Raw genomic sequence first — 13405 nt, forward strand, 5'->3', positions numbered from 1 at the left:
AAACGTAATTGTACACCTAACCCTTAACTGTACCCCACAAAACCATAATAAAAAATACTGATTAATGAAAAAAAAAAAAAAAAAAGAAACAGATTCACTTGTACATTGCTAGTGAGAATGTAAAATGCTATAGCCAGTCTGGAAAACAGTTTGACAGTTTCTCAAAAATTAAACATGTAACCATCATACAACTCAGTGATTTCACCCTTGGGCATTTATCCCAGAGAAATAAAGTTTATACACAAATCTGTACATGAATGTTTATGGCAGCTATTTTCCTAACATCCTCAAATTGGAAACAACTGCAACAAGTGAATGGTTGAATAAACTGTGGTATATTCATATCATGGAATACTACTTAGCAATTAAAAGGAATGAACTAGTGATACATGCAATAACTTGGATGAATCTTCAGATAATTATGCTGAGTAAAAATAGCCAGTCCTAGAGGTCACATATCATATGATTTCATTCATAAAACATTCCTTAAAAAGAAAAAGTATAGAAATGGAGAAGAGATTAGTGGTTGCCAGGTGTTAAAATGAGGTAAAACAGGCAGGGAAGTGGGTGTAGTTATAAAGGGCAACCCAAGGAATCCTTCTGATAATGGAAATATTCTGTATCTTGACTGTGTCAATGCTGGTATCTTGGTTGTACTATTAGACTATTGTTTTGCAAGATGTTACCGTTAGGAGAAACAGAGTCAAGGATCTTTCTCTCTTATGTGTTCTTTCTTATGCTGAACATCACAAGAATTTCAAGATACTCAGACCAATTAAGGAAAAGTGTGGAATGACACTGAAAGTATTAATCAGGAGTCTTGAAAATATTTTTTTAAGTATCAACAAGGCCTATGTATGACTGTTATTTCCTTTTTAGTTTTCACATTTAAAGATAGAAGTCAGATATCAGAGAGAATCCTGAGACTGTACCTCAATATAGTTATAAACTTTGATGAATATATGATGCAAAGTAGGGCTAAAGAACCGGGGCATCTGGCCTAGCTGGTGTCCCTGTTTCAATGATCTGAACAATTGTTTAAATGGATGGACGAATTGGTCCTTTATCCTCTACACAACTTATCTCACTCTTATCCATCAAGCCCAGCTCAATTTCTGCCTCATCTATAAAGTTCTTTTTGGCCATCTCAGTCCTTACTCATATCTGCCTCCTAAGAGTTGGCAGATTTTGACTAATGAGATTTCTACTTTTAAACAAACTGGCTTCAATTATACATCCAACTTAGTGTTTCCTAAAGAAAGCTATTTTAATAATGGGTATTTCTTGAATTGGGTTCATATGGCCCTACACCATTGTGAGACTCTTTCATAAACTTTCATTTATGAGAAGTTAGTTTGATTGCCTTTTGGGGTATCTTCTTTGGCTCTCTAAACTCAGTTATTTCTTGGACTGACATGCAGTTACACACAGTGATAATTTGCTTTTTAACCTACTGCTTGTTTCCCTCGAGGGGATAGTAATACTCTTAGGGCAATATTAACTATCCTAGGTGATTATGATATGTATTCAACCAATATTTGTTGACTGAATGAGCCCACTACTAAACATTTCCATAAAAGATAGAACTCTAAAAGATGATTTTACACTACAGTACAAGAGAATTAGGTTGAATTCAGTGAGAAAACTAAGATGACAAGCCCGTTTTGAGTGATGGCCACAGAATCTTTTAGTGCTGGCCATTGATAAATACTAGAGAGCCATCTGTCCAATGTATGTGTGGTCTTACCTATATGAAGGTGACCAATTCACTGTGACCTGCTTAGCTTGTCTGGTTGCATATTCTAGACTTACAAGTTTCTTGAATTGATTCTCCAAGAAAATGAAAACTGTATTCTTTTTTCCCATTTAAATTTCGGGGCTACTGTGAAATTAGCCATGACCATCGTTTGCAAGTAAAACTCCTATGCATATAGTAGACTGTGGAGTGATATTGGACTCCTTTATTTGGCAACTGTGCTCCTATTCCTAATGTGTTTTGTAACTCATGCATGATGTCTGAGTAGGTTCGAATGAAACCATATTTATTATGTCCTCTGTTCTTTCAAATTGCAAAACAGATTACTGTGTTGTTATACAGATGTGCTGTGGGTAGAATGCCAACTCTTAGGAGCCCAAGAAGCCCGCCCACTTTCCTGAGACAGTGTGAGAAATGTGATTGACTTTTAAAGGAGGGGTTTCTTAGATCTCTTGGGTTGGATTTTGCATGTGCTGCACCCAACTGATTGCTTTGGTAAGATTCTGTTGGGCTGTTCCATATAAAAATTTATGTCATGTCATTAATTTCACAGGGAAACAAACCTAAAAGTCCGCCATGCACTATCAGTTACCTCAGAACTTGGAGCAGAGATTAGCAGACTTGCAAGGTTTGATGGTAAGTGTTTTAAACAGACAAACAAAAATCTCAAACCCCAAAAGCAATGTAACAAACTAATTATCTGAGATCCAATTTATGTTCCTTTTTATTTGGTGGAAAAATTCTCCAGGCATCAAAGCCTGTAATCTCTTCTCACGCTAAAGAGTAAAAATGTTTACCAAGGGGAGAATGACTTTATCAGTTAATTGTTGATTTCATCCTTGTTTCATTCTTGTTTCCTCTTCTCTAGAGAAAGGAACATCACTTGTTCCCTTTAGTCCTATAATGTCCTTCACTTTCCTGACCTTGGCCTCTCTGGTGGTCTGTATAGACTTGCTGAGGAGAAATACAGGCCATATTTTTATTTCTAGCTCTAGGTCTAATCACCCATCCATCTTCTGGCTCCATAACTAAGACCAAATACTAGACTGCAAACTTCAAGAAGACAGTCATCCTGCCTCATATATTTCTGTACCTTACACAGTGCCTGACATAGTGTCTTGAACAGAGTAGGTGTTCAGGAAGAATATTCTGATTTATTAATTATTTGATCATCTGTTGCCTTTTATTTTAGACCATGGTTTTATTATCTCCATCTTCATACAATCCAACACAGACCCTGTCTCTCAGCATGAACTTCCTTGCCTGTTCTTCTCCAGCTATGTCTTGTTCTTTCTGATAAAATTATCCTTCTTAAATAATCGTGGAATGGCCTCTAGATATTGTCCATTCCAGAGATATCTGCAGTTTATGATTAAGTTACCACTGAGAAACAAAATCCTTCAAGAGTCAAAGTAGGTACCAATGATAGGGTTTTAGGAACTGTGATAGGCTATAGGGAGAATCTTTGGAGTCTACCAGCCACGCCTCAATAGTCTCTTGCTTTACCCACTTGTTAGTCTGGCCCTGAATAGTAATCTTTCCATACAGATTGGCCTTATTTATTGATGAATCTTTGTGAGTTTGAGACCATCTTCCAAAATGTTTCATGGAGGTTCAATAAAGGAAATTGTGGACAAGCCTCTTAACATGGTCCCATAAGTGAAAGCGTAGGCCAGTTTACATGCACAGCTTAGAGCTTATATTGCCTGTGCTTTGTGTTTGCTTGTAAACTCTGTCTGGAGTCTGTTAATATTTTAATATCTCTTAAATGAGTGATTATAACAAATGTTTATAGAAAAAATTCTTCCAAATTGAGATTTAAGTCAGGGGAATAGCCAGGAAACTGAACGGTCCAAGAAATATTTTGATTAGAATAAAATAAATTACACATTTTCTACTAAATGATTTTTTCAATGAAATTTTATTGTTATGTGAATCCAAGAAAAGTAAATTGTGAAAAGTAAAAAGAAATAAGTTCTCCAATTTGCCAGATAGTGGTAAGTGCTATAAGAAGAAAAGGCTGAGCAGTGTACAGTGGATTGAGAGTATGAGGAGTCATGCTGAAGAGAGGGATACTTGGCCCCAATCCTGCAGTTCCATGTAAGAAATCCACCTAATCCAGTCTGGCTCCTTATACATTACCTTGGAACTGATTTGCATGGTCACAGTTCTTAGAAGGTATAGTACAGATCATTCATCCTTAACAAATAAATATATTTGTTCTTTCCTGACCTCCTCTCAGTTAGGTCAGGGCCAGGCGACTCATGCTAGCCAATAAAACATGATAGCAAGAAACAGCTATAAGCCATTGCATCTCTTTTATCTCACCCTTACCTTGAAAGTCATTAGAATAGGTACGTTGGCTAAAAGATGAAGTGACCCACTCTGACCCAACCCACATCAGAATGTGAAATGAGCCAAAAATAAACCTTTATTGTGTTATGCCACTAAGATTTCAGGATTGTTTGTCACTGCATCATAGTGTAGGCTATCTAGGCCAACATCTGTGAAAGAAAGGGAAGTAAGTAATTGTAACAATCATGATCTGCTTTTTGATGCTTAAGAACACTAAAAACCGTAACTGTTAACCTCCTCATAGATTGACAGAGGTGTAAAGGTACAATTTTGCCAGGAAAGAAATGTAATAGTAAATTATATTTAGGTTACCCTTTTAGGAATCCATGAATATTCAATGAGACATTTTAAGCAAGTATCTTGATTCATGGACACAATTTACTTTTCTTGGATTCACATAACAGTAAAATTCCTAGCACATAGTAAGCACTCAATGAATTTCTGCGGAATGAATAAGTAAATGGTTGCAAGAACCAGAAAGTGGTAGAACAGGGTCAGCTTCAGGCTCCAGAAAGATGTGGGAGGGCAGAGGAAGGGCTTATGGTAAAGACGTTGGGAATGGAGTGTGAAACAACAGAGTGAGGAGGAAGGTACCTGATGGGGCCTTGTAGACTAAGCAGAGTGCCTGGTCCTCTCCTCTTGGAGGGAAAGTTGCAGGGAGAGGGATCATCTGGTATGGTGGTTTTATAATGTCTTTACTTCAGTTTTCTTTCTCAAACAAAATTGAACACAGTAACCCCAAATTTAGAACAAAACAAGTGGTGCTGCTCAGTCTGAAGCAGAGAAACACCTTCTCATCTAAAATAATACCTTTGTTACAGATGGGGTAATTGACATCCTGAAAAGTTAAAGGACTTACTTAAATATAGAAATAACCTTTTAAAAATACAAAATTTACTTTAATGTGCATTAATAATTATTACTTACTAGATGTGACCTGAATTTGCTTCACACAGAATAGTCAACTCACCAAATTCCCAATGTATAATTGTTTTTTCAAATAAATTCAATGCAGACCTCTCTTTCTATTATATATACTTAAACTGTGATTACTTTTCAGCTGAGATTGGGCATGTTCAGGGTGGTACAGCTGTAAACAGTGGTCACTTTTCAGAAAATATATAATGGCAAACTCACGAGGCTGGTATACTTCTGGGATAAAAGCCATGTTTCTGCTAAATTTACTTTTTCATTCTTAAATATTGGATTGTTTTTCAATCTACCTTAAAGTTCAAGGCAACAAGATATTTTTATGAGTTTATCCTTATTAAAATATGCTTTCTTGTTTCCAAGAAAGCATCTGAAGAATGAATAGATGGATTAAGGAGAAGTAAATTAGAAACAATATACAAATTAGATTTCCCCTATTAGCAACTAAATTTAAAGACCAAGAGTTGCAAGATGTGGTATGGAAAAGTCTTTGAAAGAGACAGGACAGTTAACAAACGCTAAATTCTTCCTGTGATTGTTCTTGCTTTCTTGTAGCCTTCATTTTTTTTCTTCATCCACTGCTTTCCAAGCCCTCATTTACACATTTTGATTTCAATCTCTCTCTGTTTCTCTCACACACACATTCACACAGTATACACCATCTAAACATAGTTCTCTACTCACCATTTCACCCTTTTCCTTTCTTCTCTTTTTGCACTTTTTCTTCTTTTTTTTTTTTAATTTTTAATTTTAAAGATGTGGGGTACAATTCAGGGTTAGGTACACAAATGTTCATTATGCAGGTACCCTTGTTGATGAGGTGTGCCCCCTCCCTGGCAGCTTCCCACTACTGACAATCCCTTTCCTATAGTAATACGATAGTTGTTCAAGGTCTGCTTATGAGTGAGAACATGTGATACTCAGTTCTTTGTTTCTGTTTGCACTCTTTCTTACTGCTGTCTTCCCATCTTCCTTTTTTACCATTTAGGTTAGTTATTTTCTCCAACTGCAGTGTCTCTTTTTCTGTCATTCTTTTTCTTTTCTGTTTTCATTACTCTCTTCACATCAATTCACTTAAGTCTGTTAAGAACCTCCTAAGGACAAGAGGCAAAACAAAGTATGTAGAATTATACAATATTTTTCCATGTAAGTACTTTTGAAACTTTGACTTCCTATTCTTTCCCCATTTCTCCTTTTGTGTCTTTATTCACCTCTGTCCTAATGAAGTATCAGTAGACTTCAGGTTTTCCTTGGTGACTGGAAAAATATTTCCTTGAGTCATGGGAATCAAAAGCAAGTATTGCATCCTATAGTTTAAATTAAAGTATGATGTCAGCATTGTGTATATTTGGAAATGCCCTGTCTAGCTTTGGTAAGGTATAATCAATGGGATGAATATGTGAGGCACACCCTTTCCCATGTTATATCTGTGCTAAGTATATCTTTTAGCTTGTGACTTCTGGGCAGATCTGGGTATGATATTATTTTCTTCTAGTAACTCTGTGGTTTTTCTTTTGAGTCTTGCCGAAATGCTTTCTCTAGTTCCAAACAAAAATTTTCTGTCTTTGTATTATAAATGCATATCATTCAAATATTTGAAGATCTGAATCTCCCATTCCTAGTCCCAGAGAATTCACTAGGCAGGACTCCAAGTTGAGGACATGTAGGATAAAAACTGTGAGGAGTTGGGCCTCAAGATTTCTCTTATAATTCTCCCTGCCTCCTTGCTTTTGCATATATACCCAAGCCAGTGTCTTGCAGGTGGCGTCCTTAGGCATTGATGAGCTTATCTCTTTATTTATGGAGTCGCCCATTCATTCATTCAGCAAATGTATATTTTACACAGACCAAGGGATTTTCTAAGCTTGGGGATACAGTTGTTAATAATTCAGACCCAGGCCTTGCTTTAATAGCATTTATATCCCAGGGGAGAAGACAGGCTCATCTCCAAAGAAGTCTTGGAGAAGGTAGTCTTAAAGTTCTCAGCCCCTAAACATGATGTTGGCATGTGAGTACTCACCAAGCACTCTACTAAGTAATTGTACATGTTATCTTATTAAATCTTTACAGTTTTTATGGAAGATGTTATCGTTAGCTCCAATTTATGGATAAGACCCAGATAAATTGAATAACTTTCCCAATGTCATATGGCTACTCAGTGGAGGAGCCACAATATGAACCCCGCACTGCTGTCAAAGCCTATTTTACAAAGGTCACAAAAGAACATATAGCCCCAGATTCTAAAATACAAGCAGAAAGACAGCATTAAAGAGTTAGGGAAATATAGCACGATAGTTTAGTGCCTGATCAGGGTAAGAAATACAATTTAAAAATACTTTAAATCTAAAGGCGCAAGATTAATGATCAGATATCAAGTCCATCCAGGACTAGGATGATGTCATCCTATTTTTTAAAAATAGCAATGTTGGCCGGATGCGGTGGCTCATGCCTATAATCTCAGCAATTTGGGAGGCTAGGGTGAGAGGATTGCTTGAGCCCATGGGTTTGAGACCAGGCGAGACCTCATCTCTACAATAAAAAAAAAAGCCGGTCATGGTGGCATGTACCTGTAGTTCCAGCTACTTGGAAGGCTGAGATGGAAGGATTGCCGGAGCCCAGAAGGTCGAGGGTGTAGTGGCTACAAGTGTGCCACTGCACTCCAGCCTGGGTAACAGAGTGAGACTCTGACTCAAAAAAATAAATAAATAAATAAATACAAATAAAAGTAGCAATTGTTGGAGCATACCTTATCAATAAGGGTACCTGATCTCAAACCAGGCGAAGTGGGGACCAAAGAGAGGCCCAAACTTTACCTGTACAATGACCACTTGTATACCTAATCCTTAACCTTATTTTAAGATAAAATAAATAAAAAATAAAAGTAGCAATGTTCTCAATGATTTTGAATGTCAGGCTTCATGACAAGAATTTATAGGAGAGGTGGCCAAACAGAGATCAGTGCACAGAAGAGTTGGGTTTTGGTAGATAAATCCATTTATCTGGAAAGTTCTCATTAGATATTTTTATATATTTCAAACATCAGAAAAAAAGATATGTAGTCTGTTGAATTTTATAAAAAAAGATACATAACTTGATCTACTATTGTAACAAATATAAAAGTAAATTTAATTGGCCTTATAAGCCTTCAAGTCTTATGGAAATTGAAAAGTTTTTTACAAATAAGTAACTGGAAATACTTGTCAATTATTATTATGTAAACTGGACATTCTTATGCCTTGGGGAAAGCCCCGGATGTAAATTGTCCAAATGTGTTTAAGAATCTTTTGCATATTGTTACTGACTAAACTGAGATCTGTTTTCTGCAACTCATGACAAGTTTACATATTTTGTATGACTGTTAATGTTGAATTCTGAACCAGGGAAAGGTTGACTCTTTATTCAGGAATCCTTGTGTATTTTGTGGTTCTTTCTAAAGAATAGCATGTGTGTAATTAAAACATGGAAAATAAGCATCTCTTTTTGGTTAAAAAAAATAAAACAGCTTGGTTAGCATCTTGTGACTTTTTTTTAAAAAAACTTACCAGAGAGCTTTCTCATTCACCTGCACAGGAGCACGACCCAACAACACAGCTGATGCATGAAACAGATTCCATGTAAAGATATGAAGATTAACTTCCCTCTTTACTACTGTGCCAACATGGTCATTGTTGGTAAGGTGGTTGAGGCTTGATGACTGAAGAACAGAGGTTTTAAAAGATAAGATGACACCCTTCTTTCTAAGAAAAAAAAAAATATTTGTCACAATCACCAGGGAAGACAGTAGTAAGGAGTCTCCTAAACTCTAAGAAGCTCTTGGCTAAAGAAATTCTTGAGCAGTAATAATGATATCTTGTTCAGTAGATAATTTGTCTTATAAAAGGGGTTCAGTACAGGTAATCAATGAATATTGCTAATATTACTCCTAATATACATAAGGAAATGAAGCCAACTTCTCTGAAAAATAATAGACTACTGAGTACTGAGTTCCATTTTTTTAAACAATAAACTACAGATTTCCATTTTGAGGTAAATAGTGTGAGAATTTTGTCAAGTTGGTAATTAACCAACAATTCTGCTGACTAAATTTAAGATGCCGAGGAATGTCCAGAATGAGATCTTGGAGATTTTGCTCAGTATGAATCTAGAGCATTTATGCATGATTGCAAAATGGATGAGCTTCTATTTGCTTTCATGTTCGTCTTTCCCTGCAGAAGGATGAACTAGTGACTCACTAGCTTAATTGTATTTATACTTCATTATTGACATGATTTTCTCCCAGTTGTATTTTGCCCATTAAAGGTAACTTTGTACTCTAAATATATATTCAGTAAATTACTCTGTGAGAAATGATAGTACTTTTTCCTAAGCTAATTCCTTATCAGTTGTCCAACTGACCATTTACTGCCTCTTTCTCTTCTCTGGTACAACTAGCAAAAGGACAAATGGGTTATAAGAGAGATTTTTCCTAGTCCTTAGTATACTTTATGGCTAGGATCTATTTTTGGTTGCTTCTAATGTGCTTTAATTCTCCCATCTTTTTTTCAGTGTTCTCAGATCTATTTGACACTTGTTAGACTCAGGCCAACCTATGCCCCCATTGTGGCTGGGCTATGTGGTCTTCTAATCACCTTTACCATAACTATCATGGAAATATATCCCTTTTCCCATGTGTCTTAGATCTGCTCCAATACCCATCTAATCTCCCAACCTGTCTTTTGAAACCATCTGAAATTTTTTCCATTAATCTCTTCCACAAATATTTATTATGATCCTGTTATGCAGATAGTATACTGCGTTACAGAAATACAGAGGTGAATACGTTGCTCCCTTCAAAGCAACCTGTTCACCTCTTTTGGACAGGGATAGAAAATAAATTGGGAAGCTTGTACTTTATGCTAATAGGGCTAAGAAAGGGGAAGCTGAGTAATTTTGATGATTTAAAAAAATTGTAGTTTGGCTTTGTTCCTGCCATTTTGTTTTGACTGGGCCCTGTGTTTAGTACTTGCATCACTAGGACCACACTCTCTGAGAAAGGCTGAATTGAGGCTTGGCCTCCAAGAACTCAGGCAGAACCCCTTGGCCTTACTGCCTGTTCCTGTCTAGGACCACACCCCTGGTGTCAGGCCAGAAGTGGATAAGCCTTGGGGCCAGGGAGGAGCGAGCCAACATGTTCAAGGCTGTATTTGCCTCCATGTCAGTCTTTGCTTGCAACAATAAAAATGATCAAATGAGCCTGTTTTTTATATTCCTATTGGCAGGGATTGTATATCATGTTGTTTTTGCCCAAAGCACATTTCTTTTTTTTAAGTGGCCAAGTTTGAAGCCTGAGAAATGGAGTCTTGGGTCAAGAAACTGGAATAAACTTTAAGGTTGCTGTCAACCTGTTGTTTTATGTAGGTTTTGCTGGTGATATCCAATTCAAAGTTCTATAAAATTGTCAAGAAAAAAGATATTGAACTCTGGAAATTTAGAAAAAGTCTCCTCATCCACAGCATAGTTGTCCAAATAACTTGAGCCAGTTTAAATTAATTTTTTTTTATATCAGTGATAAACTATCATGGAGCTAACCAGAATTCAGTCACTTCCCTTAGTAAGGTTATTTGTCTTACCCGAATCCTACTTTCAGAACTTCTCATGGAGCAGTGGATGTCTGGGAAACTGCCAGTGAGTGCTCAAATGGGGGTCTTTAGGGAGCATTTTTGTTGTATTGGAAAGACAGGTGGATGATGGAAAGGCAGTCCGGAGGCCAGGAGTCCCTCATTCCTTCCAGGATTTTGTTTTTTCTTTTTGAATGCAAAGTCTGTTAAAGTTAGAAATCTGATTGGTCAGAAGGGACGCTGATACCTACAGAGATTCTCTAGACTTGTCTTGTCCTCTTTTCCTTTAATCAATGATAACGATATGCTCCCCCTTTTTATTTTGTGCTTTTTGTTCCAGCTTGTCCTTGTCCTTGTGACTTCCTGATTAAGTACATCTTTTTTTTTTTTTAAAGAAACTTTTAGATACTAATCTCACTCCTGACTCTGGCTTGAACCTTGATCGGATCTACCAATCAACCTCCTTTTTTCATATCTTCTTCCTTCTCTCTTTTCCTCCCTTCTTCCCTCTTTCAGACTTTTCTTCTGTCCCTCTCTCTGTTTTGTCTTTCTGTGTGCTCATAACGTCTAAAAAGTTAACCTCACCTGTTTGCAATGGAAATGTATATCAATCTAATAGCTGTGTTTTGTGACAGAGTCCATAAAAATTATTTCTGGTTTTTCTTTTTCTATCTAGAGAACCCCCACCCTGAATGTATATTTTTCTCATTGAAATAATGGAACGAATTGATTCATTGATTTGGAATGGGCATGCCCTTGGTTTGGAATGGGCTTGAAGTTAAAGAAACTAGAAACATCTTCTGGCCAGTTTGGGGCAAGTTATATGGTGCCTTTGAGAGTCCCCAGAACTCTGAATCCAATCAAGATAAGAAGCATAAAACAGCTGAAAGGAATCACACGCATTCTCAGACACATATGGCAAACAAGGCCCAGGTTTCTCTGGGATAGAATATAGTAGGACCTCTGAAATCCTGATAATGAGCCTAGAAATATGGTTAACTTTTGCTATGAGACTGGAAGTATGCCATCTTAACCTGTGTGAAAGTTCACATTAAGTTTTAAAAAAGAGACGGAACAAGAGGAACTTTTAGGACAGTCACTGCTTTATTCTTTCTTTTTTTTTTAAATTTTAAATATGTGGGGATAAATTCAGGGTAAGGTATACAAATGTTCATTATGCAGTACCCTTGTTGATGAGGTGTGCCCACCCTCCTCTGGCAGTTTCCCGCGACTGCCAATTATCCTTTCAAAAATCATTTGTTACAAATTAGGAGTCAAGATAAGCAAGTTGTTTTTTTTTTTTCAAGAAAAAATATCCCCTGGCTCTTGAGGTTTCTATTCTTATTTTTCTTTTCTTATTTGGACAGTACAGAATACTGTGTGTCAAAATATTTGTTGGATTTCTATGTTTCTGTCTCCTAGCTTATTTTTTTCTAGCACAATCCTGTATATGTAACACTGTGCTGTCTACAAAAGAAATAGTAGTAAAATACTGTGGGCTTCTAAAGAGAGTTTGGGGTGAGTCATAAAGAGTTTTTTATTTTTTATTTTCCAGGGATCGTTGTGTGTGAGGCTCCTAACAACAAGTTAGATAGATTCACGGGAGTCCTCTCTTGGAAGGACAGTAAGCACTCCCTCAACAACGAGAAGATAATCCTGAGAGGCTGCGTCCTGAGAAACACCAGCTGGTGTTTTGGAATGGTTATTTTTGCAGGTACAGCTGATGGCCCAGGACCAGATCTGTGTCAACCCTTCTTGCAAAATTAATAGAAATACGCATTATCACAATGTGCAGTTCTCCAAGTTCCGAAGAGCATGGTGCTTTTAATCCACACACAGTGCTGTTCTGGAGTTGACTTCAGAATGCAGGACACCAGGACTGAAAATAGTCTGCGTAGCTCTACTGTGTGAGGAAACACTGACATCTTGAATTTACTCTTAAGGATGCTGGGGCCTTAATTGCATAGTAGTCTTAGATACCTATTGCTTAATTTCTCTTTATTAACCCTATCTCAACCATCTCTGTCATTTTATGTATTAACCAACCTACCTGAGAAGGTAAGACTGTGAAAGAAAGCCCCTCGCTATGCTTTTAATTTTTTAGTTTGCAAAGGTCAATCAGCCTTTTTGGAAAAGTCTTCTTGGAGATCCAGCAATCATTTCTGTTTGTACCCCATAGCTTCTTCTACCGTTTGTAAATAGGACAGCAGATTCTGGAAAGACTGTGTGTGATGGGGTAGGGGGAGGTTTCTCTTACTCTTCCTGCCTATCATATTTCCTTTTTCTGCTTTATCTCTCTGGGCCCCAGGTGGCACTCTCTTGCTAAGGAAGCTTACAGTAGCACCATTTCGTAAAGCCACTCAAATTGTACTCATGGCTTCAATAGCCAGCCCTTGATTTTAAAAATCCTGTTTATTGTGACACCAAATTAAGATGTGTTTTTGGGCCTGTTTGACTATATGTGCAATCAAAATTGGAATGTTTTTTGTAACTGATTTTCCTCAACAACAACAAAATGTTCATTAAAGACTCAAAAGTGTTCCAAACTTAGAAAAGTTCTCCCAATTCTTCCTAAATACTCTCAGCTGTTGGTGTTAGCAAGGTTCTTGATGCTTTGGGCGTTGCCATTGTAAGGACTTGAGAAATCCCTAGAAATGAGGCAGTAGATATGCTTTTGTCTAGGGTGAATTTTGGGGTCATGATTCTCTCATCGGCTGCTTTTATTTTTTAGAGAAATAAACCAATGATCATACATCGCCTTAACTGC

The 13405-nt window shown here is 37.0% G+C and overlaps 1 protein-coding gene across 1 annotated transcript in view; it reads left to right on the forward strand.

Annotated features, from left to right (window-relative positions):
* Positions 1-2309: 2309 nt before the first annotated feature.
* Positions 2310-13405, forward strand: part of ATP8B4 (ATPase phospholipid transporting 8B4 (putative)) — a gene marked incomplete at its 5' end in the record, with an annotated part of 158598 nt that continues 147502 nt past the window's right edge. The window contains 2 exons of the mRNA XM_008051091.2: positions 2310-2392; positions 12194-12352. Of these exons, the coding sequence (XP_008049282.1) occupies positions 2310-2392; positions 12194-12352 (242 nt within the window). The remainder of the gene's footprint in view (positions 2393-12193; positions 12353-13405) is intronic.

The sequence above is a fragment of the Carlito syrichta genome, unplaced genomic scaffold (assembly GCF_000164805.1).
Source record: "Carlito syrichta isolate Samal-C Ts95f unplaced genomic scaffold, Tarsius_syrichta-2.0.1 Scaffold161491, whole genome shotgun sequence".
Taxonomy (NCBI): domain Eukaryota; kingdom Metazoa; phylum Chordata; class Mammalia; order Primates; family Tarsiidae; genus Carlito; species Carlito syrichta.